The 27,422-nt window shown below is 40.4% G+C and overlaps 1 protein-coding gene across 10 annotated transcripts in view; it reads left to right on the top strand.

Moving 5' to 3' along the window:
- arnt2 (aryl hydrocarbon receptor nuclear translocator 2) overlaps window positions 1-27,422 on the top strand; it is a 99,908-nt gene that overhangs the window by 30,122 nt on the left and 42,364 nt on the right. For 6 of the 10 annotated variants that reach the window (XM_088370736.1, XM_088370734.1, XM_088370735.1 and 3 more), the window contains 6 exons: window positions 5,529-5,742; window positions 6,066-6,279; window positions 7,924-8,026; window positions 12,662-12,727; window positions 13,137-13,222; window positions 24,517-24,593. In XM_088370736.1, coding sequence (XP_088226862.1) covers window positions 5,529-5,742; window positions 6,066-6,279; window positions 7,924-8,026; window positions 12,662-12,727; window positions 13,137-13,222; window positions 24,517-24,593 — 760 coding nt within the window. Of the gene's footprint in view, window positions 1-120; window positions 885-938; window positions 3,246-3,305; window positions 3,606-5,528; window positions 5,743-6,065; window positions 6,280-7,923; window positions 8,027-12,661; window positions 12,728-13,136; window positions 13,223-24,516; window positions 24,594-27,422 lie in introns of those variants that run through there. The other 4 variants (XM_088370733.1, XM_088370740.1, XM_088370737.1 and 1 more) reach the window with 4 other exon arrangements.

Below are 27,422 nucleotides of genomic sequence, written 5' to 3'. Positions count from 1 at the left end.
GTCTCTGTGTGCCCTGCGATTGGCTGGCAACCGGTTCAGGGTGTCCACCGCCTACTGCCCGATGACTGCCAGGATAGGTCCAGCACGCCTGCTACCCCCGTGGGGTCAAGCGGTACAGATAATGGATAGATGGATAGTATTTCACTTAAACCACTTATGCACTTAAACAGCTTTAGTTTTAGGCTACATCACAAATCTTTGTTTACAAGCGTGGGTGTGCATGTGTTAACTGCATCAATATGTGCGTTGTTTCGTGCCAATTTGTCCATGCACAAGTCAAGGAAAACACACGTTGCTACAGAAATAGGACATAGGCAATAATCATGTGAGAAAAATATATTTTGAAAGGCGAGCGTCTCATGGATATTGGATCAAAGGTGCATGCAACCTTTTTATCATTTCATTATTTCATCTACTGGTACAAATGAAATTTCCAATATTACTATTGTTATAAATAGGCCTGTAATGATAATTACTTTATTGACTTTTTTTGACTCGATAAATGGTCCTTTCCATGCATGTGATTACATACACGTATATAGCTATTCACTTCCTGATCATTTAAATGGAAAATATTTACCTTTTTACATTTAAATACCCCAATCAGCAATGCTCCTTTTATGACTTTACACTTTTACACTCACTATAGCTGTCAGGAAAAAAATATTTAATTAATACCATGATATGTGTAACGGATCAGGCTGGGCGACCACGTGCAGCACGAACTTTATTTGAATGAGAGGAAAGGGGAAGTGGAAGGCTGGAATGCCGGCAGAGCAGGTGCAGCAAAGAAGTAGCGTCGCAGCAGCGGATGACAGACGACAGGTGCCGGGGCACGACTGGAAGCTCGTGGGAGGAGAGCAGACAGGCAGGCAGACGGGCAGGTAGGAAACCAGGCATTGCGTTGGTGTGCGTCCTCGAGGCAGACAGGGCAAGCAAGGGCAGGCAAGCTCGTGGTCGACAGGAAGAAGGTCAGGCCAGACAGAGTTCGGAGCAGAACGATCAAACAGGCAGGCAAGGCATAAGGCAGAGACGTTTTCAGGATCAGGCAATAGGTCAGGCCTGGCAGTGTTCATGAATGGGTCGGTCAAGCAGGAAAGCAAGGTCAGCAGGAGTCAGTTTGGTGAAATTGCCAGTGAGCAGGAATGAGTCACAACATAGACAAGTAGCGAGCCAGACGAACTACCTAGGAGGGACGGGAGAACAGCGTTTAAAATACACGCCCAGATGAGCAGGTAACGAGAGACAGGTGGCGATGGGCGCTGATTATCGCGATTATAGCATTCTTGTAATTCGCGCGCTGAGCTTTCAGATACAGTTTTACGTTAATGCCACCCACAAACCTTCCCCTGGAATCCTTCCACTAAAATGAGAAAAGAAAGGTGGACCGAGTGTTTAAAAAAAAAAAGAGAGGACAATTTGGCTCGACCTACGTGTGTGAGCAGACGTTCCACCACATGAACGTCAACAAAGCCTGTCACAGCTCTAGGTTAACAGACTGACACCTCGGCTCTATCCTAAGAATTACCACAACAAATTTTACTCCAGACCATGATGCACTAGCAAAAAAGGGAGACCAACAATACTATTGATTTCTTTATTACTTTGTTTAGAAGTATTCTTTCACTGATTCTTCAAGATGATGTATTTGGTCAAAATGTTTGCCGTTTGATGTGATTTTGTCTCATTAGATAAACATATTCCATAAATCTGACCTACAGGCGCTGAAGTGAAGGAAACTATTATTCATAATAACAGTGTCATATTTAATGAGAATCACTGATAGTTTTTTGGTGAAATATGTTTTTAATGCTGTTAATAAATGCATTTGTTTTCAAAAAGCTTTTTTTGAATATCCATGCTTTACTACCTGCTAAAAGTACAAACCTTTTATGCAAAGACCTTTACATGTCATTTCTATTACTTCACACAAACACTACATCCATCTGCTCCTGGTTCGGCCCCCGATCAAAATTTAGAACCAAATTCGGCCCGCCAGTCAAAAAGTTTGCCCACCGCTGTCCTATCTACTAGTGCGAAGCTAACCTGAGCATTTGTGTCTCCGCTCGCCAACAGGTGATCGAATCCCCTTTGATGGCAATTGTAAATGCGTGACAGTGAAGTAATTAAAAGAGTCATTGCCACGGAGTGTGATGAAATTGTGTGCTGTCACTTGCCACTTTAATGTCATCCTCCTTCTCGTTGCATTAGTAGGAAGCGGGATTACTTAGTTGGAAAAAGGTTTTCGCCTCAGATCCATTTCCTCGACAAGTTGGTCTGTAACTGTCAGAGGAGTAGCACTAACAACAAATTCAAAGTTCTGGTGACGGCACCATCGTATCCGAGTCAGCAAATTTTAAATGATTACCGTAATTGCCGGACTATAAACTGCACCGGATTGTAAACCGCACCAGCTAAAATTTAGGGATATTTCATTTTTTTTCTTACATAAGCCGCACCGGACTATAAGCCGCACGTGCACACGAGTTTTTTACAAAGAAAGACAGTACATAGAAAGCCTTTTTAACGTTTTAATAACATACTTGAACATGTCTTTCTAAACATTGCCTGTGACGCAGCAGTAGTACCGCAGCAACGCGAAAGTGTGCACGCGAGTTATTAGCGAAGAAAGACTGGACACAGAAAGTTTTTTTTAAAGCTTTAATAACATACCTTAACATTTCTTTCCAAACACTGCCTGTGACGCGGCAGTAATACCGCAGCAACACGGAAGTAACACAGCAGCAACACGGCAGCAACACGGTAGCACAGCACGAACAGGGCTGGTTAAAAAAAACATACCAGTAAAAGTAAAAAAAGAGCCGTCTTCATCTTCCTCCTGTGCACTGAAACTATCGAAGTCTTCCTCCTTAGTGTCCGATTGGAAAAGCGTTAGATATCCTTCGCCTCGCACTTTCTCAGTCTCTCTTTCGTCGTCGGTTTTATGCATTTCTTTGAGTGTGAAGAGGTTCTGTTCATGCTAATCTTATTCATGCACGAAGCGCTAAATTATATTAAACTAGCGAGCGACACGTATTGCTTAAAAGCGACATCATATGCATTTCTTTTATCCCCCATAATGACGGTTTGTGTATAAAAGCTTCCTGTCTTTGTGTGAATGCGGGTGTGTGCGTGATGCGCGAGACGATCACGTCATCTTCGGCGCATTATCTCTTCTTCGTCTGTCTCGCTCTTACTTCCTGCTAGAGCGCCCCCTGGAGACCGGAGGCCGTAAAAATCCATAAGTACGCTCCAGAGTAGACACAAGATAATGTCATCAACATCGACTGTCTTTGGCTTAAAAGCGGCATCATATGCATTTCTTTTGTCCCCCATGATGACGGTTTGTGTATAAAGGCTTCCTTTCAGTAATGTCCGTCTTGATCGCGTTCCGCGTGATGCGCGAAATGTAAACACAAACCTTGCACGTCTTCTTCGGCGCATTATCTCTTCTTCGCCTGTCTCGCTCTTGCTTCCTGCTAGAGCGCCCCCTGGAAGCCGGAGGCCGTAAAAATCCATAAGTACGCCACGCTGCCGTTTAAGGTTCAAAGTAACCTTCTGAATAAAATGCATTAAAAGTTCACATTCATTACAACTTGTTTTTGGTGAGCAAAATGTCAGAAGAATTGAATTTAAATGCTAATTGATTGGGTTTTAATACAATGCAGATTACTTCACTGGTTTCTTTTATATCAACCAAGTTGTTATCAAACAACTTGTGTGTGTGTGTGTGGGGGGGGTGTTCTGTACTTAATCCACACACAGGGCACACCGCATTATAGAGCGCATGCACACCATGACTTAAGGTTAAAAAAAAAAAAAAAACTTTACTGAGTTCGGTTGTATGAGTTCAGTTGTACTTTATTCTATTTAACCATGTCTGTACTGAAACTCACGTTATTGTTAATCAATATTCATACGCATATCGCTCAAAGTCCTCATCTTCTGTATCCAAATTAAACAGTTGGGCAAGTTATTAAACATGACCAGTTCCCTCTTGTTCTCCCCTCGGAGTCAAACTCGTTGTCGCTTTGCTCTTCGGCATTGTTTCCAGCTTTCCAGAAAGTTTGAATTGTGCCTTGTAAGCATGTCTCTTTGTCGATGCCATTTTAAAGTGTCCTAATGCTGTTTGCTTTGTACCTCCCGATTATATTCATCAATGGCGGTGGAGAGACGTACTCCACGTATTACGTACAGTCCTCTGATTGGTTTACTGCCCCAATCTACAGAAAACGTAATGTCCTCTGATTGTTTCATTGACATATTATATGTCCCTGTGTGGCGGCAGCCACACAACATTTCTAGATTTTGGAATTCGGTCCACACAAAAGGTGCACCTTATGCGTGCCTTCGATTTTTGAGAAAATTAAAGGCATTTAAGTGCGCCTTTTGGTGCGGAAAGAACGATATATGAAATATCAGAACGATGAATGTCATTTTTGTATTGGTTTGATTGGTATCTGTTGTACTACTGTGAATTTGTAGTACGTATTTCTGGAAAAAAATATTTTTTCTAGACAGAATTAATTATGTGTGAATATTGGGAGATGCTTAATGTTAATAATGTCACGTGGCCGTGCCATCTGTCATCCAACCAGTGAATTTCCTTTTGTCAGTCGTTGACAGCCACGCTCACGTAATCACTCAATTATTTGCACTTGTCCCTGCTTGTTAATAGCACGATCTAAACTCTGGACTTCCAGTCACACGTTGTCAGTTCGTTCAGTTGCCCTACTTGTTGTCTTTCCTGTATGCTACCCATTCTGCTGTCCGTTTGTTTCCCTGTGCCTGCTCTCTATTTCAGCCAGCGCACTATCGTTGATCCCGTTAGCCCAGCCAACTGGCTGGTGGCGTTCGGGCGCCGCATGCCCCAGACGGTCGCCCGTCTCCAACCACAACTTCGCACGTCCTGCCTGCTGGTGGTCCGATCCCCGCATTCCAGCAATCCACTCCCCTTTCCCCTTCTCCTCAATAAAAGTCCGTGCCGCACATGGTCACTCTGCCTCGTCCCACACAAATAATCTACTAGGAGACATACATTTATTTTTTGGGCTGTGTCACTTAAAAAAGAAGACTTATAGATAGTTCTGTGATTGATCAGCGACTAGTTCATTTGCCTGCAACCCTAGTGAGGGTAAGAAAGTGATAAAGTAAGTGAGGGCAGAAAATGGAAGGCTGGATCACTGGACATTGATTGTCCTTTTGAAAATTCAGTTTTTTTAATTTTTTATTTCTAGAGTCATGAAGCATTATTTCCCCAGTTTCACCTGCAAAAAAGCAGAGCCTTCTGGCAAACATATTCTGGTGTATGAAATGTATAATTATGGGAAATCCATGTGCATCCTTCATCCTCTTGTACAATACAAATGGTCCAAATGTTTTTTGCTGTCTTTATTCATTATGGAAGATACAGTTACGTAACATATTAAGCAAAGACGATGTATGATTCACTGTGCTTTTTTTCAAATTGTGCAGTATATTAGCTGAAACCCGTTTTATGTTTTGTCACTGCTTTGTCTGTATTTTAGAGAGAACCACAGTGAAATTGAGCGGCGCAGACGCAATAAAATGACACAGTACATCACCGAGCTGTCAGACATGGTCCCTACCTGCAGTGCTCTGGCCCGTAAACCTGACAAACTGACCATTTTGCGCATGGCAGTCTCTCATATGAAATCAATGCGAGGCACTGGGAACACATCCACTGATGGAGCTTATAAGCCCTCATTTCTTACTGAACAGGTACTTTCAAGGAGCGACTTTGTAACTAATTCATTTACATATAAACGTGTGAAACAACTATAAAAAAGTTCCTAAAAATTAAATATACATTATTTTTTGTCATCTCTTTCTACAACCTGTTTTTTGTAAATTGCATATATTATATACGTGAGATTACAATCCTAACTCAACTATCTGACACCCCTGTTTGATTTTGTGATTCATTAGTTAAATCAGTCTTTAAAATTTGAGTTGTCTTGAAATTCATTGTTGCGGTAATAACTTGTCACTGTGTTTGACTATATTCGGACATTTATATTTGTGAATTATTTCTTGGGCTACAGGAACTGAAGCATCTGATTTTGGAAGCAGCGGATGGCTTTCTGTTTGTGGTGGCGGCGGAGACGGGACGCGTGATCTATGTCTCTGATTCTGTGACACCAGTGTTGAACCACCCCCAGTCTGAGTGGTTTGGCAGCACTCTTTATGAACAGGTCCACCCAGATGATGTTGACAAGCTGAGAGAACAGCTCAGTACCTCGGAAAACTCCATGACAGGTAGTTCTGCTGGTATTTATTCATTTGTTAGATGCTGTAGTCAGTTGGCATTATAAGCTATGTATTTATAGAAAGGACCCTGCCACTTTGAAACGCCATTACTATACATATATAATCTCTCATAATTAATTCTATGCATTTTTTTTTTACTTTACTATGCGGTTTGGCACTGACTTCACTTATATAAACTTATATAATCTTTTTCCTTAACCGTCTAATTGAATAACTCAAGTGATTAATGGTAATAGTTCATTTCTTATGCCAGTGCATGGTGTTGCCTGTGCTCTAGTCACATTTTGTTAAAAGGCTCAAGGGAGACTGAAAATATCATCAATCCCATTTGCACACTAGAGTGCATCACTGTGTTATCCTTTTACTTCTGAAGGAAGGCCATAAAATAATACCTTCTCTGGGGGCTTTACAGCATCTCAATGTCTATTTGTGTCTGTCAGTCTGTTGATCTGACTGCAAACTGAATACCCAGCAGGGACATGTAATCCACGTAACACAATAATGACCGTGAAGAACTGTGAAGGATAAAAAGTACACACACAAAACTAAACACATTATACCCACACATATGCCAATCTCATACATAGCCTTTTAAGTCCCAACTCTACTCAATAAATTCAGTGGAACTGAAATAGTGAATTATGGAAGCTTATTTGGTAACTTCTTTGATGCTAAACCCTTAAATTAGGGCATGTTTACCAGCTTACTCCACTCATAAAGAGTGAATACCAACAAGTTAAATATAGAGCAAGTGTACTTTTGAATGTACAGATGCCTCTTTGTGACGACTGGCTTATTCATGCAATTCTGTGAATTGAAATATAGAAAAACATTTGTTTTAACACATTTCAGGAGTGTTTTCTTTAAAGGATCAAGAGATATTTAATGATGTAATGTTACATGTTTGCCATGGTCAAGAAAGTATGCCACCACACTCACGTGCAAAGCTCCAGTCAAATTTTTATTTGCAAGATGGTGCAAATTCCTTGTCCATCTGGAAGGGATCAGTCTTCTTCCAATGATAATGAATCCTGTTTGTGCCGCTCATGTCTTTTATCTTTCACTTTTCTCATATGATACATCCCTGCTTCAATATATGTCACTCCAAATTATTAAATCTATCGAAATCTTCGTCCTCTGTGTCACTGTATTACTCCGCTGACTCCGGAAGTCAGTGGATGGATTCAGACTCATCGTCAGTTGCAGTTCCAATTATTCCACAGGCCTAGAGCGTTCTCATGCGGTTTAAAGTGAAAATTACATGTGACGTGATAAACTACTAGTAAGTAAGAATCTACGAAGTAATGTGTTAATGGTCAAGCAATATTGTGTTAATAATTTTACATATAAGTCACTCCTGATTATAAGTCGCACCAAACTATGAAAAAAACTGCAACTTTTTGTCTGGAAACTATGGTACTTGTCTTGACTTAACTAAAAGAAGCTTCTCTCTCTCTCTCTCTCTCTCTCTCTCTCTCTCTCTCTCTCTCTCTCTCTCTCTTTCTCTGTCTCTCTGTCTCTCTGTCTCTGTTGCTCTCTCTCTCTCTCTCTCTCTCTCTCTCTCTCTCTCTCTCTCTCTCTCTCTCTCTCTCTCTCTCTCTCTCTCTCTCTCTCTCTCTCTCTCTCTCTTAGGACGGATTCTTGACCTGAAGACAGGAACAGTTAAAAAGGAAGGGCAACAGTCTTCCATGAGAATGTGTATGGGCTCCAGGCGCTCCTTCATCTGCCGTATGAGGTTTGTATTTAATATCCACTGTATAGTCGTCCCCTGCATACTTGTGGTTCAGCACCTGCAGATTAGCATCCATCCATCCATTATCTGTACCGCTTGTCCAAACGGGGGTCGCTGGCATGCTGGTGCCTATCCCAGCAGTCATCGGGCAGTAGGCGGGGAATACCCTGAACTGGTTGCCAGCCAATCGCAGGGCACACAGAGACCAACAACCATCCGCACTCACACTTTTGGGCAATTTGAAGTGCTCATTCGGCCTACTAAGCTTGTTTTGGGGATGTAGGAGGAAACCGGAGTGCCCGGAGAAAACCCATGCGGGCCCGGGGAGAACATGCAAACTCCACACAGGGAGGGCCGGAGGAGAAATCAAACCCGCACCCTCTTAACTGTGGTCGTGCCAACCAGCGTTCCACCGAGCTGCCCGCAGATTAGCATATTTGTTGATTTTTTTTTTCAATATTAAAGTGTTTTATATTTCACTCAACTAATCTAAAAGCTCATTGTAACAGTTGTTCTGTGTCTCTTTCGTTTTTAGTGCTTCATAAAGGGAAAATTTGCGGCATTCATTAAGTGGTTTTCTTCTTTTTTTAATGTACTGAAGGCGTTTTTCAGTTTTGTCAGACGCCTTACATTTGGATTCTAGTACCTTGATTCAAAGGGTTTCTGACAATGTGCAATCAACAAAAAACAGCATGCAACAAAATATTATTGGCGCAAACTTGTAAAATATATACACCATAAACTGTTTTACACTGTATTTCTATCAAAGACCCACTTTAATCCCGCCGTGACAGTGAATCGTCATTTGTTGAGGTTTCCATACAACAAATATAATTACAAAGTACATTTTCATTTTTGTTTTCAAACTGAAAAAGGACCTCTGATAAAGTTGTCTACCTTTATTTGTATCATTGAGTGCTGCAGCCTAACCCAGTTGACAGAGTGCAATGAACCCTGGAAAGATTGTGTGTCAGTTGCAAAGCTGACACTCCCACAGAGAATTTTGAGCAGGGCTGTCAACATTTTTTTGTCACAGGCTGCACCGTAGTCACACTTTCCTTCGGAGTGCCACTATGACGATGAAGAAATTATAACAAAATGATAAATAACTACCGTATTTTTCGGACTAAAAGTCGCTCCGGAATATACGTCGCATTAGCCATAAAATGCACAATAAATTGAAAAAAAACATGTATAAGTCGCTCCGGAGTATAAATCGCATTTTGGGGGAAATTTATTCGACAAAATCCAATACCAAGAACAGACATGAACGAGCAACAACAGACTAAACGATAGGTATGCTAACGTGACATAAACACAAACGAAGAGCTGAGAATGGGCCTGACGTAACATTGACAGTTATCCAAATAACTATAACATAAATAACACCTTTATCAAACCATCCGTATCACTCCAAATCATTAAATCCATCGATCGTCCTTTATGTCAACAATGCCGGGTGCGCGCCGCTGACGGTGGTTGCACTTCAAATTATTCCACAGGCCCATATAACGATATATAAATTATATATCAAATAACTGTTATATAAGCAATAATTTTATCAAACCATCTGTGTCACTCCGAATCATTAAATCCATCGATCGTCCTTTATGTCAACACTGCCGGGTGCGCGCCGCTCACGACGGTTGCGCTTCAAAATATTCCACAGGCCCATATAATTATAAACGACAATTTTATCAAGAATCTCTGTCACTCCAAGTCATTAAATCCCGTGATCGAATCCTTTGTCCTTTATGTAAAACACCGTCGCATATGCGCCGCGCCGCAGTTGCAGTTCAGATTACACTAATCCCTTGCTAAAACACGGTAAATTTGTCACGGTTTCACTACATCGCGGATTCTTGAATTTTGAAATTTTGTGAATAATTTCACATATAAGTCGCTCCTGAGTATAAGTCGCCCCCCACCCAAACTATGAAAAAAAAACATGATTTGTAGTCCAAAAAATACAGTATTTTTGAAAGCAGAGGCTAGTAAAACATTATATATTGTATATTAATTAATATAATATTTTAAAAAGATAAATAGTAACGGGCGACTCAATGACGAACTGATTAGCACGTCATCTCATAGTTAGGAGGGTGCGGGTTCAATTTGATTCCACTTCCGGCCCTCCCTGTGTGGAGTTTGCATGTTCTCCCCGTGCGTGGGTTTTCTCCGGGCACTCCGGTTTCCTCCCACATCCCAAAAAAATGCTTGGTAGGCCAATTGAGCACTCCAAATTGCCCCTAGCTATGAGTCCGAGTGCGAATGGTTGTTCGTCTCTGTGTGCCCTGCAATTGGCTGGCAACCAGTTCAGGGTGTCCCCCACATACTGCCCGTCCAGCATGCCCACGACCCCCGTGGGGACAAGTGGTATAGAAAATGCATGGATGGATGGATGGATAGATAAATAGTAACAAAAATTGCCAGCAATATCTCTATTTTCTAAAGTGAATTCAATTTGTAATATTAGTATTGACACATGAAGTCAATGCCCAATTTGCTTTCCACATAAAATGATGTGGCAGGCCGTAACTGGCACACGAGCCTTGAGTTTGATTTATAGCCTCAACCTTACCTTAAAGCAGGGGTGTCAAACTCATTTTTTTCGCGGGCCGCATTGTAGTCATAGCTTCTTTCGGAGTTCTTCCATTATGACTGTCACCCCAAATAAATGTATGAGCACCTCCTTATATACAGTAAAAGCTACAAAACAAACTGACAAATAACTCGTTTTCAGATCAGACGAGCAAAATCTGGTCAAATATTTTAAAAAAAAGATATTAAAAGTGAAGACAATTTGCAATTCTAGGAATGATACACGTATTTTATGCACAATTTGTCTTTCGTGGGCCACATAAAATGATGTGGCAGGCCGTATCTGGCCCCCGGGCCTTGAGTTTGACACCTGTGCCTTAAAGGAACAGTAAAGCGAGCGCAACATTGGCACTTATGTGATTAACTATTAAAAAATGATGTTAATATTACCATTACCCCATGAAAAAAAAATGCAGAAGTGATTTAGCAGTATTTTGGAACAGAGGGGTGGCGGCCTTACTAACGGCCACTTTTTGGGCGGAGTCTGCTTGATTTGACACATCAGCCTGACTGTGTCACGGAAGGAAGCGATCACAATTATCCCATTGGAATTAATTCTAATGACTATCGCTTAAAATGTCCAAAAACAGCTATTAATTGACACAAAAATTTACATGGATATCTCTACTTATGATTACTTCAACTTATCACAAGAATAAGCCTCTTCGTGGCTGATTTAAGAGGAAGAAATGAGCAGCCTCTCTGTAGTTTAAGTGCTTTGTCACGTCTGTATTTCCTTTCACCAGTCACCAACATACGCGAACATGATGCAACCCGAAAGGTTTTATGAAAGGTGAATTGTTTATCCGTCGTTATATATTCAAATGAAATTGTTAAGGGTTCATTTGACTTACATTACACCTGAAGTCCACGTACCACCTCTGCCGCCTATCCGAAAAAGGTGCTTTAAGCGGCCACACTCAGTTGAAGGGCGGGACCCTTGCTGGAAGTCAGGTGCTCCCAATCTTTCCAATAATTTTTCCAACAAGCCGACCTCGCTTCCCTCCGTGATGTCATCAACCAAGACAGAGGGGAGGGGTGTGTGGCCCTATTCCTCATTATAAGTGGGCGTTTTTAAAGGCATTTATTGTTTCATTTTTTTCTACAAAATATAATGGATAAAATAGAAAATGCTAACTTTTTTCATTTTTATGAATACTGGGCTGTAAAAAATGAAACACCTTCACTTTTGTGTCCTTTTAAATATGCATATTTTGACAATGGGAATACCTTGAGTGAGACCACTTAAGCTCAGGAAAAATATGCAAATTCTGTACTTTGCTGCTCGGCTGTAGAGCTTTGTTAACCTTTATGCAACTGTCTGACTCTATTGATAAACTATGGTCTGTGTTTGTTGCTACCATTTAGACAACATATTTTTACTCCAAAGCCTCTAACACTCAACAAGTATGAGCTCTTAAACATGTCAAATCGGTTATATACGTGCACAAGGTTAGGTTAACAAAATGTTAAAAACAGAATATTGCCAACATTTTATGGTTTGGACAGTATACAGAAACATCAGAGGCCTCTTTGTTTTGTCTGTCATAATGTCCTGTGAGTTTCATGACATCTGCTGTGTGCTAAGTTGCTCGGAATCTGTTGGATTGGCATTTTCCTTTCATGTTGCTATTTCTGGCTCTTTATAATTCAAACAACATGCTTCTGAGACCGTCTGCGAGAGACTGCAACAATCAGGGAAACACTTCTCTGAGACATACATAAACATGGCTGGGAAGAGCACAGATTGATCTGCTAGCCAACAATTCAGGGAAACTATTATTGAATCCAGACAGACATTTGTAATGTTCAGCCATGAGACTGTTGTTTTCACTGTTCCATCAACTAATTTTGACAATGGTCACCAGGAAACTCTGATGGATACTCGTCATCTTTCGCCACTGTTTTAACTTTAGCTTGAAGGAAAAGCAGTACTGCAGAGAACTTGCAGCTTGGCACAGATTGGTTTATGCAACCGATATCATGAAAATTCCAGCTGCAGAGTTACAGATTTCTTCTTTTGTGTACTGTCTATAGGTGTGGCAGTGCTCCCCTGGATCATATTTCACTAAATCGTCTGTCTAATATGAGGAAGAGATACAGGTAATAACTAAAGTTTGTCATCCATCATCTTTGTCATCATCTTGTCTTTCCATCAAAAATGTTCTCTTGCTTACCACATATTAGGATACAGAGTTAGAAATGTTGATGAATGAGTGAATAGTATCTCTGTCTTTTACTTAAAACATGGCACTGTACAGAAGTTGCTATTCTTGATTTTGGAGAATGATAAGTTCATGCAATACTCTGACCTCTTTTGAATAAATAGTAGACATTCAGTTGAAACCTGGATGTGATATTTCATTGGTGTTCTACAAATTGAATACAGCCAACGCTATGTAGCTTTTTAACTAAAATAAAAGCACTTTAACAGTGATTTTCAAAAATGACAAACTGTCATAGCTCCACAGACTTGTGTCAATGCTGCGGTGTGTTTGTTTATGACTGACAGGAATGGCCTCGGACCTTCAAAAGAAGGAGAAGCTCAGTACTCTGTGGTTCATTGCACTGGCTATATCAAAGCTTGGCCCCCTGCAGGTAAACAAATACTTTAGTATACACCCTCCACTCTGTGTCCCCTCTTGCCCCATGCTTCACCCCCACTGCATGAGTGAAACCCAGAAAGAAACTATGACCCCATCCAATTGAAAGCAGCTGTGGGATTCGAGGTGCTCATTGATCAGAACTTGGATTAAAGGAGCAATCTCCTATCACATGCACGGTTTTCATATTTGACAAGTGTCAATGTGGAGAATGTCACTTCACTTTTTAATATACATTTGAAAGCATTTCCTGCTAAAGTTGATTCTCTAAAAATACAATGCAAACATCTATATTGCATAATTTTTTGCAAGCTTGATTTTGTTTTGTTTTCTTGCCTGTATAGTATTTCCCCACATGACTTATGGGACATTAGCTCTACCAAGAGTATCACTTTTACGTGTTTCACAAACTTGGAGTGCACAGGTGTCAAACCCCAGGCCCGTGGGCCAGATCCATCGCACAAAAATTACATGCTGAATTATATTGTATTAATTTTCACCCAGAATAATGATGTTATTCCCCAAATGCAAAAATATGTATCTTAGTACGTATTTCCCAACTGCAATTTCCCGATACACATACGCATGGCTCTGAATTTTTTTCCCCTTCCAAGACTTTCTAAATAACGCGCTTTTAGGGTTAACGCAATTCCCAAATTCTGGACCCCAAAGTCTGTGTAAAATCGAGGCTTAGCTGTACATACATTTTTGTATAGAGTCGTGCCTCACTCAATCATGGTTCACCTTTCACAGCATTGCTGTTCCGCAGATTGTTTGGGAGGTGTCAGCGCATCATGCTTTTGTACAATTATTTATTTTACAGCGTGTCATGGTAAACGCCGAGTGGAGTGCACTAGATTCTACACTATGGTGCTCACATACGCGTTACAGTCTCACGTTCACCCATTCACACACCCATTCATATCCGCCCTATGTTTTAATCTGTCTGTCTGTCTGTCTGTCTGTCTGTCTGTCTGTCTGTCTGTCTGTCTGTCTCTGTCTATTTATCTCTCTCTCTCACTCTCTCTCCCTCCCCCTCCCTCCCTCCGTCCGTCCGTCCGTCCGTCCATCTAATTGCCTCAAAAGGTTGTGCAACTAAATATCAAATTAAGGGAACCATCATTTTTTTCAGGCCTCTTCCATTTTACCTGACTTAATTTTCATTTTTGTGTGTGTATTAATACGCTTCTTCTCATAGTTATGTATTTTTCCTTCATTAAGAGGGTACCAAAATTGTATTTTTTCCCACAGTGATATGGCAGGTTGTGTACTTGCTGAAGAAATTGTTTTTGAAATTGCTTCCCAGATCCTCCCATCTGTGGTCCCTTCTCATTGTTTCTCATTTTTCCCCCAGTAGTTTTTTTTTTTAATTTTTCCTTGCCCTCCTGGGAAATTAAGATCAGGGGATGTTTGAGAATAATTGTCATTTTTTGTATATGTGAAGCCCTTTGAGACTTACCTGTGATTTAGGGCTATATAAATAAACTTGATCTGACTTGACTTGACTTCAGCACCTATCTGAAACTCACTAGAAATGCTGATAAAAATGAAAATAGGTAACTTTGTTAATTAATGATGAATACAGATTTTATTTACAAAAAATATTTGGTTAACTAACTGTCACAGTATCCAAGGGTAACTCTCACTTAATGCAACAAAAAACTATTTCCTCTATGCTTCACCTGTATCAGTTTTTTTTTATTACAAAACATTTTTGTTCACAAAGAGAGTCACGGAACAAATTAGCAAAACTGTGGTTCCACTTTACTATTTTCTTATTTAAGTCTGCAGGAGAGTCTAATGGAATTTTGGCAGAAGTCAAAGCGCTCTAAATTACCAATGTGAAGCCTCAGACATTTCCAAGACCAAGAAACTTATTTTGGTTACATCGAAGTCCCAGACATGTGTGTCACACGCTATGTACTTCAACTATTACACACTGGATGAATGAAGAATCTTTTCTATCCTTGGCTATTTTCATTGTCTTGTTTATAATAAGAAAAAAAGAGTACCATCTGAAAATTTGAAATATGTCGGTTATACAAGTGTGAGGGAAATAAACATCACGCACCAAACTGAACTAAATCCTTTGAACTTTTGACTGTATCTGGAATAACTCAGTCTGAACTCATGTACCACATGTGTTTAAAATACCAACACATTTAGATTCTTTACACGAACAATATTCCTTTGGAATGTTGTGTGCACAGCCCTGCAAGCAAACGATTTTCCTCTGCACATGCAGTAATAAACTGCAGAAGACACAGGATGCTGACAAATAATATTTCACATTGTACACCCATGCTGATGCTGCTCTTATTGGCTGTGATTTGAACAGCGTAAGTGGAAGACATTGCAGTTGATGACGGTTTATTTTATATTTTATTTTAGATATCCTTTGTTATCTGGTCAATGTGTTTAATCAATTTACACTTTTTTAGAAACTTTGCTGATTGGCTGAGAGACTTCCAGTTCTGTTGTTTTGGAGTAAAGCAAGTAGCAGCTACTTTGACTTACTCAGATGCCATGGTTTGGCTGTGTTTTATCACGGCAGTTCCTATGTGTTCTGCTGGTCCAGAGAAGACGAGGCAGCATGCGCGGTAGATTACTGGCCAGTGAATCTGTAAGTACCACTGTTAAGTCAAGTCAAGTGAAGTCAAGTTTATTTATATATCCCTAAATAACAGACAAGTCTCAAAGGGCTTCTCCTGTGCTAAGATTGATAATTATTCTCAACATCCTCTGATCTTAACTCCCAGGAGGGCAAGGAAAAACTCAAAACCCCCTACTGGGGAAAAATGAGAAACCTTGAGAAAAGAGACCACAGATGGGAGGATCCCCCTTCCAGGATGACCAAGCTGCAATGGATGCAGACAGGGCACATCGAACACATGTAAAACAATCCAAAGAAAAAGTGAATGTCCATATTCAAAGTGAAGAGCAGCAGGAAGGTGCCCTCACTTACCATGGCATGTCTTCGAGGGTGGTAATCCGCCTCAGATCCCTCATCCCGATTGGTCGACAAGAAATACAGACAGCCATTTTCACTTTGGGTGTCACATAACCCCCTCCCCAGCCAGGGGGGGCAGGATAGACAAACTCCAGCCGAATCAGCCAACACAGGTTAATTAAAGGCTGTAGCATAAAAATGTGTCTTTAGTCATGTCTTAAAGGCCCAGAGACATCCCTTTTTTTTTTCAATTAGAACGGAATTTGATAGAATGTATAAAGAGAACACATTTGCCGCATTGGAAATTAAAAATGGACACCGATTACTAAGAATAAAGCTAAAATTAATATCGATCGGGTTCCGCACGCAGCCACACTGGTGGCGCCATTACTGTGACGTCACAAGTTGTGCATCCGGATCTCAACGAACCCAAACAACATGGCAGATGATAGCGACAGCTCCGTTTTAGCGGCAATATTAGCATCATTTTATCCGATTCAGAAACCTCTTTTGACGCCGAATATGAAGAATCTAGCAGTTCACTTGGGCTGAGCTGAGCACTTTTTCTGAATTGTGCCCCTCCCGTCACTCTGGTTAGGTTGGCATAGTAAAAAGTGCTCTTGGGGGCTTTAGAGTGCCGAGTTGATCTCGGCACATGAAGAAATGACCACCTGCAACATTTGGTTTAGGTTTTATAAGCATTTTTAATTTTATTGCTTAAATCGCATTTTCTCGACGAGCTGAGCACGTTTTCTGAATTGTGCTACCACTGTGGTTAGGTTGGCATAGTAAAAAGTTTTCAGGGGGCTTTAGAGTGCCGAGTTGACCACTGCGCATGAAGAAATGAACATCTGCAGCATTTGGTTTAGGTTTTAGGCGCATTTTTAATTTTATTGCTTAAATCACATTTTTTCAACGAGCTGAGCACGTTTTCTGAATTGTGCCCCTCCCGTCACGCTTCGACATACTTTTCAAAGTCAAAGTCTCAAAGTCAAAGTCTCCTTTATTGTCAATTCCTCCGCATGTCAAGAAACACAAAGAGATCGAAATTACGTTTCTCACTATCCCAGGGTGACAAGACAGAGTTCACAACGCACATACAAGTAAACAACACAGGAAAAATAAAACAAGAAGTCGACATCAATGAACAATAAGAGTGATAGCACCCTAGCCGCTCCCGATGCACAGCAGAGTCCGGAAAGATGACAGTCAACCAGGCCACTGTGAACACGAGCACACAGCAGGCTTGCACTGTCCGGTTCGTGGATCCTATCAGGCGAACGCAAGCCATCTTGTCGTCCCGCGAACGAACGTATGCCAGGAGAATGGAAGGCACGGCTGGGCGAGCTGGGTTGGCCGCAAGCCTGGCCCCACGTCTCCGCACTGGCCCCTCTTCTCTTTTTGTTTACATTCACTGAAGCTAAACGCGAACAACTTGAAACGTCACTTCCGGCTTCTTCCCCAGTCTAGAAGGAGGCGGCTCGGTACAGTCAAACTCGTCTGCGTGGCAAATTTAAATTATATTTTTCAGAGCAACAGCTTCCTTTTCGTTGTTTCGATCGTCAATTTATATTTATTAGCCCATAAGCTAACTAAAACCGATTTATACATATACCGGTGTCTCTGGGCCTTTAAATGTTTCTACCGAGGTAGAAGTTCTGATAACTATCGACAGGGCATTCCAAAGCTCTGGAGCCCAAATAGCAAATGCTCTAGTCTAGACCCTGCGGACTTCTTGTGCTGTCTCAGTGGAGTGGTTAGCTCTAAAACTAGACTGAAAAGATTCAAATCGATTGTTAGCGACCATGCAATCATTAATCAGCTGCGCGACTACTTTTTCAAAAAAATTTGCTATGAACGGGAGATTTGAAACCGGCCTATAATTACTGAGACGGTCCGGGTCGAGGTTTGGTCGCTTAAGTAGCGGTTTAATCATAGGGGTTTTAAAAGCTGTTGGCACAATACCAGACGAGACAGACAGATTAATTATATATAGGACGGACGGTCCTAAAATCTGAAATAATTCTTTAACTCAGGAAGCGGGTTGAGTAAACACGTTGTTTGTTTAGCCGCGCTAACCAATTGTATAGGGACAAAAGATTTTTTTAAAATTTACAATTTGAGAGGGATATCACATGATTGTCAGCTCCCGTAATCGGCAGTCTTGACTGAGTGATTGGAACGGTCATCGTGATCTCATCCCTAATGGATTAAATCTTTTGAGTGAAAAATTTCATGAACTCGTCAGCTGCTATCTTGCATCTTTTCGATCTTACTCTTTTTCAACACACCCGATTCAAATGAACAGCATCCTCATCAAGTTTCGGCAGCGCTTGCAGTTATATATAGAGTATATATATGGAGTATATATATATATATATATATATATATATATATATAGAGAGAGAGAGAGAGAGAGAGAGAGAGAGAGAGAGAGAGAGAGAGAGAGAGAGAGAGAGAGAGAGAGAGAGAGAGGAGGGAGGGAGGGATGGATAGATGGATAGATGGATAGATGGATAGATGGATAGATAGATAGATACATAGATAGATACATAGATAGATACATACATAGATAGATAGATACATAGATAGATAGATACATAGATAGATAGATACATAGATACATAGATACATAGATACATAGATACATAGATACATAGATTGATAGATAGAAGTCAATTGTTCGATTTCCGAATCATATTTTCCCATTACAAATAATGGACAAAAAATGAATCCGTTCCAAGCCAAAAAAAAAAACCCCGCCTTTTTTAAGCATTTTTTCATTTGCGCATTTTTGTCCAATCGCGCAACTGCAGCGCACCGCCGAACACGCAACCATCGCGCGTCGCCGACCGCGCAACTGCACCGCGCTGGTCGCATTATTGTTGTGTGTCGCTGAAATTTAGAAAATATTTTTAAAGTCCTGATGTACTTTCCAAAATTAAAGTGGACCTCACTGCGCAGGGAGCTTAATTTGGTCCGATCGCGCAACCGCAGCGCGCCGGGCGCTCACTGTCTCATTGCTTTAGGAGCGTCTTTGTGTTTTAGGATGGCTTTACTGCTCCCACTTGCTTCCTTTGGAGGCATGTTTAGAGTTAATGAAATCCTCAGAGTAACGAGAACGTAATAACGAATGGAGTCAGTTGGAATGCGGGTCCTCTCGGCTCATCTTGCGAGGTTCGACAACCGAATTTTGTCCGACATCCGAAGCAAAAAAGTCTCGAATTTTTTGTTCGAATACCGATTTGTTCGAGAACCGGAACGTTCGAAAACTGAGGCTCCACTGGATATATATATATATATATATATATATATATATATATATATATATATATCTCCATATCTCTATATATATCTCTATATATATCTCTCTCTATATATATATATATATATCGGTGGTTCTTAACCTTTTTGGAGGTAGAGATATATATATATATATATATATATATATATATATGTATACACATATATACCGTATTGGCCCGAATATAAGACGACCCCGATTATAAGACGACCCCCTCTTTTTCAAGACTCAAGTTTGAAAAAATACTTTTTGACTCAAGTTTGAAAAAGTACTTTTTGAACACCAAATTTAATTTTTATACAGAAAATAATTACAGTACATCTGAAACAAATGATTATAACAATATATCCGAGAGAGAGAAAAGCATGATATTTTGCCTCAGTCAAATCCTGCAAAAACTGTCTATCACATCTTAATATCTGAACATTTAAACATGTAAACTAAAGTGCAATCACATTTGTAAATGAATGGCTTCTGGTTTTTGAAATGTAAATAAACCAATCTACTGTGATAAAACAACAAAATTGCAATAACTGCCTCAAAGTGAAGTGTAACTGTAACTGTAGACTTGAAACAAATCTGAATAAGGAAAAACTTTGCAATAAAATAATGCAAACTGCTACCACTATTGTTGTGGAGCCTGAGGACTGTATAGGGGGTTGGCTCGGATGGTGATGCTCTTTTCGCCCCCGGGTGTCGGTCAGAACACAGAAGGGAAGATGTGGTTCAGTTTTGATTGCTTTACTGAATTATTGGCAAAAACTAAGTATACATAACCATAAATGAAATACTCTCTGCAACACACCAAACATCGATCGAGACGACAAAATACATTTGCTGTTAGTCGCCGTGCCACTGGGTAACGGCTACTCATACGATGCGAGGCAAACTTAAAGGAGTGCGCCGGAGCTGTCAATCAAATGGCGCGCACATGAAGCAAACCGCGATTGGACAAACGGCACAGTAGTAACATCCATCCATCCGTTTTCTGAACCGCTTAGTCCCCACGGGGGTCGCTGGCGTGCTGGAGCCTATCCCAGCCATCAACGGGCAGTAGGCGGGGGACACCCTGAACCGGTTGCCAGCCAATCGCAGGGCACACATAGACAAACAACCATCCGCACTCGCACTCACACCTAGGGACAATTTGGAGTGCTCAATCGGCCTACCAAGCATGTTTTTGGGATGTGGGAGGAAACCGGAGTGCCCGGAGAAAACCCACGCGGGCCCGGGGAGAACATGCAAACTCCACACAGGGAGGGCCGGAGGTGGAATCGAACCCGCACCCTCCTAACCGTGAGGCGGACGTGCTATATATATATATATATATAAAAGAATTACTCTTATGAGCTATGACCATTCAGGTACCTGAATATTCAGGTACATATTTGTATATATATATATATATGTGTATACACAGGGTCCGGCAAAATGATTTGACACATTTGTAGGTTTAATAAAATGCAAATAAATTAAAGAAACACATTTTTTTTTTTGAAAAGTACATCTAATGGCATTTTTTTTCGTTTCATTTTCGTTTCGTTTTCGAATAATGTTATTTTGGTTTTACGAACGCCCGTTCCTACTCTACCGAGCCCCATGCACCCTCCGTGGACAGCCATCCGGCCGAGCGCCGACCCCTAACTTTGATCCACGGAGGTGAACGAGAGCTCAGTAGAGTAGGACCGGGCGTCCGTAAAAGCCATAATAGTTTTTCAAACCTTCTATGTCACTCCAAATCCTTAATTCCTTCAATCTCTGTGTCCTCCGTGTCACTTACAAACAAAGCCGCTAATAATGCCGGTAGTTCATACGTGGGTACGTTTGTCCTTTATGTAAACAACCGCCGCGCCGCACCACGCCGCACCGTGCCACTGACGTCACTTGAAATTCAAATTACAGTAATGTTTTGGTACATCACGGTTCTCCAAACTGTCTTTCTGCTGCTCGATTACTGTTTTCGGCTGCATATTTTACAACTTGAAGTTTGTTACCTGCAAAATATGAATTTCTTTTTGGTGCCATTTTTCTTAAACCCATTTAGAGCGCCTTCATCCAGTTTCATCTGAAAATATTTTTTTTTTCAGATGTAGTTTTTTTGTTTTGTTTATTTGGTTGTTTCATCAAAGTCAAAGTCTGCTTTATTGTCGATTTCTTTATATGCCAAGACAAACAAAGAGATTGAAATTACGTTCCCACTATCCCACGGTGACAAGACATAGTACACAATATGCATACAACTAAACATCACAAAAAAAAACAAGAAGGCACCAACAATGAATAAATAAGAGTGATGAATAAATAATAAATAAACAAATACCATAATAAATATAGGAGGAGTAAAAATGGAGCAATTGTGCATACAGCAGACAGTGGACTTGGATATGGCGCTTTAAAGTGTTAATTGCTTTATTTGATTTTTTCTCTATTTTTATTTTTGAATATCTTCAAGATAAAGATATAAAAGCATGTGAAGTGATCAACTATACTAAAAATAACATGTGAAGTGGTCAACTATACTTGTAAGTAAGTGATGTGTTAATGATCAAGTAAGAATTCGTGAAAAAAACATAGATAAGTCGCTCCTGAGTATATGTCGCCCCCTCCACCCAAACTATGAAAAAAACGCGACTTATAGTCCGAAAATTATGGTAACCCATAACAAGATCGTGTTTCGAGCAGGTACGGGATCATGTCTACCAAGTCTGAAGCGCAAACGGAACGCTCGTTGTGTTGCAGTTACAGATTCGTTTTTGATAAACGTTTCCACAATGAAAGCGCAACGCTCACCGGCCCAATTCATGTTAGCAACTGAAACGAAACAAAATAACATTATTCATAAACGAAACTTTTATTAAACCTACACGCACACACACTACATCCAGATAACTTTTGTATAGTTCAGATTGGGAATGAGAAAAAAAAATGCCTCTGTTTGAGTATCATATCCTGTCCCTCATTTTCTTCACTTTCTTACTAGCGTTGACTCTGAACTCTTATTGCCGTGAGCCTTCATGCAGTCATTAACGAATTGAAAATTACCAATTGACAACCATCTGCGCCATGGCCTCTTTCGAATGAACATGAGAATGGCTCCCTATACACATCACTATTTTGAGATTGAGCAATAGAATGTCTTTTTAGCTATTCAATATGCAATAATGAAGCGCAAAATATAAATTTTGATGTAAAATGGTTCTCTGAGTGGCAAACCTGGTTTGGAAGAACAGCAAAAAAACACCTACCAAATTGCAAAGAGCCACACAACAAGGAGGTGCCCAAACTACCACAACAACAATAAATTACCATATTGGCCCGGATATAAGACGGTGTTTTTTGCATTCAAATAAGACTGAAAAAGTGGAGTCGTCTTACATTCGGGGTCTAGACATTATACCCATTCACAACGCGAGATGCGCCAGATATCTTTAAAGCGAATGCTGAACTTAACTCCCCAGGCCAAAGCGAACCCCTGTCACAAAGAAGAAAAATACAAATAGCTGTTAGAAAGGTTTCTATGTTGTTAAAATGTTGGAAAGTTATGTCACCGCGCCTTAAGTCTCACGTGAGTTACCTCAGCTTATCGCAATTGTTGGAGCTTGTGTGCAGCGGAAGGTTATAGGTTGCTGGTATCGATTGAGTATGTTGCTGTGATCGTGTGCGTCTTTGACACAAGGTGAGTATATACATTTCATTCTTACTAGTGTCTACTGTCGTGCCGTTTGTCTGATCGCGGTTTGTTTCGTGTGTGCGCCGTTTGATTGATCGCTTCAACGCGCGCCTTTCAGTTTGCCTTGCATCGTACGAGTAGCCGTTACGCAGCGGCACGGCGACTAACAGTCACCAGCAAATGTATTTTGTTGTCTCGATGACTTATGTTGGGTGTGTTGCCGAGAGTATTTCATTTATGGTTATTTAATAAAGCGGAACCGTTACGCGCAGTTAGTTATGTAATGTGTGCCGTCTATTAGTGTTGTGTGACGTCAGAAGTTGAGCGTTGACTTACGTGTTGTATTTCTGTCTGTTGCAGAACCACACACACCCTTCACACGCTTCATACAATAATCACACACACAAGAATTACTTTCACACACCCAAAGTCTCACCCATGTACATACACTACACACGCTTGCTCTCACATCCTTACGAACAAATGTGTGCCTATACCCTTTTGCCAGTTTGCCTGTATGCCCCTATGAGCCACAGTGCCTGTTACCTTTTTGCCAATAATTCAGTAAAGCAATCAAAACTGAACCACATCTTCCCTCCTGTGTTCTAAGTCCTCAGGCTCCCCAACAATAGCGGTAGCAGTTTGCATTATTTTATTGCAAAGTTTTTCCTTATTCAGGTTTGTTGCAAGACTACAGTTAGTTAGACTTTACTTTGATGCACTTATTGCAATTTTTTTGTTTTATCACAGTAGGTTGGTTTATTTACATTTCAAAAACCAGAAGCCATTCATTTACAAATGTGATTGCACTTTAGTTTACATATTTAAATGTTCAGATATTAAGATGTGATAGACAGTTTTTGCAGGATTTGAATGAGGCGAAATAACATGTCTCTTCTCTCGAATATATTGTTATAATCATTTGTTTCAGATGTACTGTAATTATTTTCTGTATAAAAATTAAATGTGGTGTTCCAAAAATATTTTTTCAAACTTGAGTCTTGAAAAAGAGAGGGTCGTCTTTTAATCATTTTAATATTCGGGCCAGTACGGTACAATAAAATCGTTTTTTAATTTTTTTGTCAGTGGCATAGCATGGGTTTGGCTGGCGAATGGTTGTCATATTATGGGAGATTGAAATATTCAAAATTAAAAATACATCTAATCTAGATCTTCATGCTTGGGTGCATGTGTGTGTGTATGAGCGTGCGTGCGTGTGCATTGTGCGTGTGCGCGCGTGTGTGTGTGTGATTGGATGTTTGCTGGTTTGGGATGGTTGGTCGACTCACTTCTGCTTGCTGTTACAGAGTTTTCAAAAGCAAACAAAGATAAATCCAAAAATGGATGAATTGTTTCTCCCCTCAGGTATGACTGTACCAGATGAGGACACAGAGGCAGGCCAGACCGGGAAATATTGCCTCGTGGCCATTGGAAGACTACAGGTGTGTATTGTCTCGAGATGGGCAAGTACCGCAGGTATCGGTAACAACACCACTTATCTTATTTTCAAGGTATTGGTATTTGATACGGTGGCCGATACTGGCCCTCTTGTGGCCATTTTACAGTCAGGCACTAGAAATTAAGACTTGTCTTCTTTCTCCTCCATTTTCATCAAGGTTGGAGAACATCTTTATTTGTAACCTCTCTTTGTATTTGTATCCTCTCTCTTTAAGAAAATAAGAATATATATATATATATATATATATATATATATATATATATATATATATATATATATATATATATATATATATACACCGGTTGACCTAACCCTAACCCTAACTCAAACACCGTAATTTCCGGACTATAAGTCGCGTTTTTTTCATAGTTTGGGTGGGGGGGTGACTTATACTCAAGAGCGACCTATATATGTTTTTTTTTCACAAATTTTTACTTGATCATTAAGACATCACTTACTTACAAGTATAGTTGACCACTTCCCATGTTATTTTTAGTATAGTTGATCACTTCACATGCTTTTATATCTTTATCTTGAACATATTCAAAACATAAAAAACAGAGAAAACATCAAATAAAGCAATTAACACTTTAAAGCACCATATCCAAGTCCACTGTCTGCTGTATGAACACTTGCTCCATTTTTGCTCCTCTTATATTTATTATTATTATTTATTATTATTTGTTTATTTATCATTTATTCAACACTCTTATTCATTCATTGTTTGTGCCTTCTTGTTTTTTTTTGTGTTGCTTGTATGCATATGTGTACTATCTCACCGAGGGATAGTGGGAACGTAATTTCAATCTCTTTGTGTGTCTTGGTATATGAAAAAAAATCGACAATAATTTGACTTTGATAAAACAACCAAATAAACAAAACAAAAAACTACATCTGAATTTTTTTTTATTATTATTATTATTTTATGAAATAAATATTATATTTTCGGACGAAACTGGATGAGGGCGCTCTAAATTTCACCGTTGGCTGTGACTCATCAACTGGGTGGGCTTGAGAAAAATGGCACCAAAAAGAAACTCATATTTTGCAGGTTAAAAACTTCAAGTTGTAAAATATGCAGCTGAAAACAGTAATCGAGCAGCAGAAAGTTTGGAGAACCGTGATGTACCAAGGGATTAGTATTTCAAGTGACGTAAGTGGCACGGCGCGGCGCGGCGGTTGTTTACATAAAGGACAAACGTACCCACGTAAGGACTACCGGCATCATTAGCGGTGATCCCTTCTAAGTGACACGGAGGATAAAGAGTTTGAAGGAATTAAGGATTTGGAGTGACATAGAAGGTTTGAAAAACTATTATGGCTTTTACGCACGCCCGGTCCTACTCTACTGAGTCGGGGGCCGGCGCTCGGCCGAGTGGCTGTCCGCGAACGATGCATGGGGCTCGGACATGGCCATTACGCACGCCCGGTCCTATGCCATGGAGCTCTCATGTCTGGAAGTCCACGCCGCCACACGCTTGGAAGTTTGTTTTGTTTAATAAAGAGCCATTTACCAAACCCACGTCTATCCTTGTACTTTGTTAACGCTACAATATAGTTATATACTAGATCTGTGGAATAAAGACGAGGCTGACGTCAGGGCGCACGCGCGGCGATGTTGACAAAGGACGAGGACTTTGATCGATGGATTTAATGGATTTAAAGTGCACGGATGGTTTGATAATATTATTGCTTATATTATAGTTGTTCGAAATATAGTTTATGAGCCTGTGGAATATTTTGAAGTGCAAGCGCCCTCAGCCGCGCGCACCCATTGTTGACAAAGAACGAACGATGGATTCAATGAATTGGAGTGACACCGATGATTTTATAAACGTGTTATTCATGTAATCGTTTTCTTTAAAACTCTATATGTTACGTCAGGCCCATTCTCAGCTCTTCGTTTGTGTTTGTCACGTTAGCATACCTATCGTTTAGCCTGTGGCTATCGTATCAAACGATCGATGGATTTAATGAATTGGAGTGACACCGATGGTTTTATAAACATGTTATTTATGTAATAGTTGTCCTTAATCACTCTTTATGTTACGTCAGGCCCGTTCTCAGCTCCTCGTTTGTTTATCACGTTAGCATACCTATCGTTTAGCCTGTTGCTATCGTATCGAACGATCGATAGATTTAATGAATTGGAGTGACACCGATGGTTTTATAAACATGTTATTCATGTAAAAGTTGTCCTTAATCACTCTATATGTTACGTCAGGCCCGTTCTCAGCTCTTTGTTTGTGTTTGTCATGTTAGCATACCTATCGTTTAGCCTGTTGTTGCTATTTCATGAATTGGAGTGACACCGATGGTTTTATAAACATGTTATTCATGTAATAGTTGTCCTTAATCACTCTATATGTTACGTCAGGCCCGTTCTCAGCTCTTTGTTTGTGTTTGTCACGTTAGCATACCTATCGTTTAGGCTGTTGTTGCTATCGTTTAGCCTGTTGTTGCTCGTTCATGACTGGTTTTGGTGTGGGATTTTGTCGAATAAATTGCCCCCCAAAATTCGACTTATACTCCGGAGCGACTTATATGGGTTTTTTTTCACTTTTTGGGGCATTTTATGGCTGGTGCGACTTATACTCCGGAGCGACTTATAGTCCGGAAAATACGGTATACAGTGGAGCCTCGGTTTTCGACCACAATCCGTTCCAGAAGGCTGTTCTAGAAGTGAATCGTGCGAATTCCGAATCATGTTTTTCCATTACAAATAATGGAAACAAATTTAATCCGTTCCAATCAAATTTTCTGTCCGATCGCACAACTGCAGCACACCGCCGAATGCACAACCGTAGCGCGT

The sequence above is a fragment of the Syngnathus floridae genome, chromosome 3, assembly GCF_059516105.1.
Source record: "Syngnathus floridae isolate MCC-2025c chromosome 3, RoL_Sflo_1.0, whole genome shotgun sequence".
In the NCBI taxonomy this organism is placed as follows: Eukaryota; Metazoa; Chordata; class Actinopteri; order Syngnathiformes; family Syngnathidae; genus Syngnathus; species Syngnathus floridae.
Note: the sequence above shows the minus strand (reverse complement) of the source record. Positions and strands in the feature narration are given on the sequence as shown.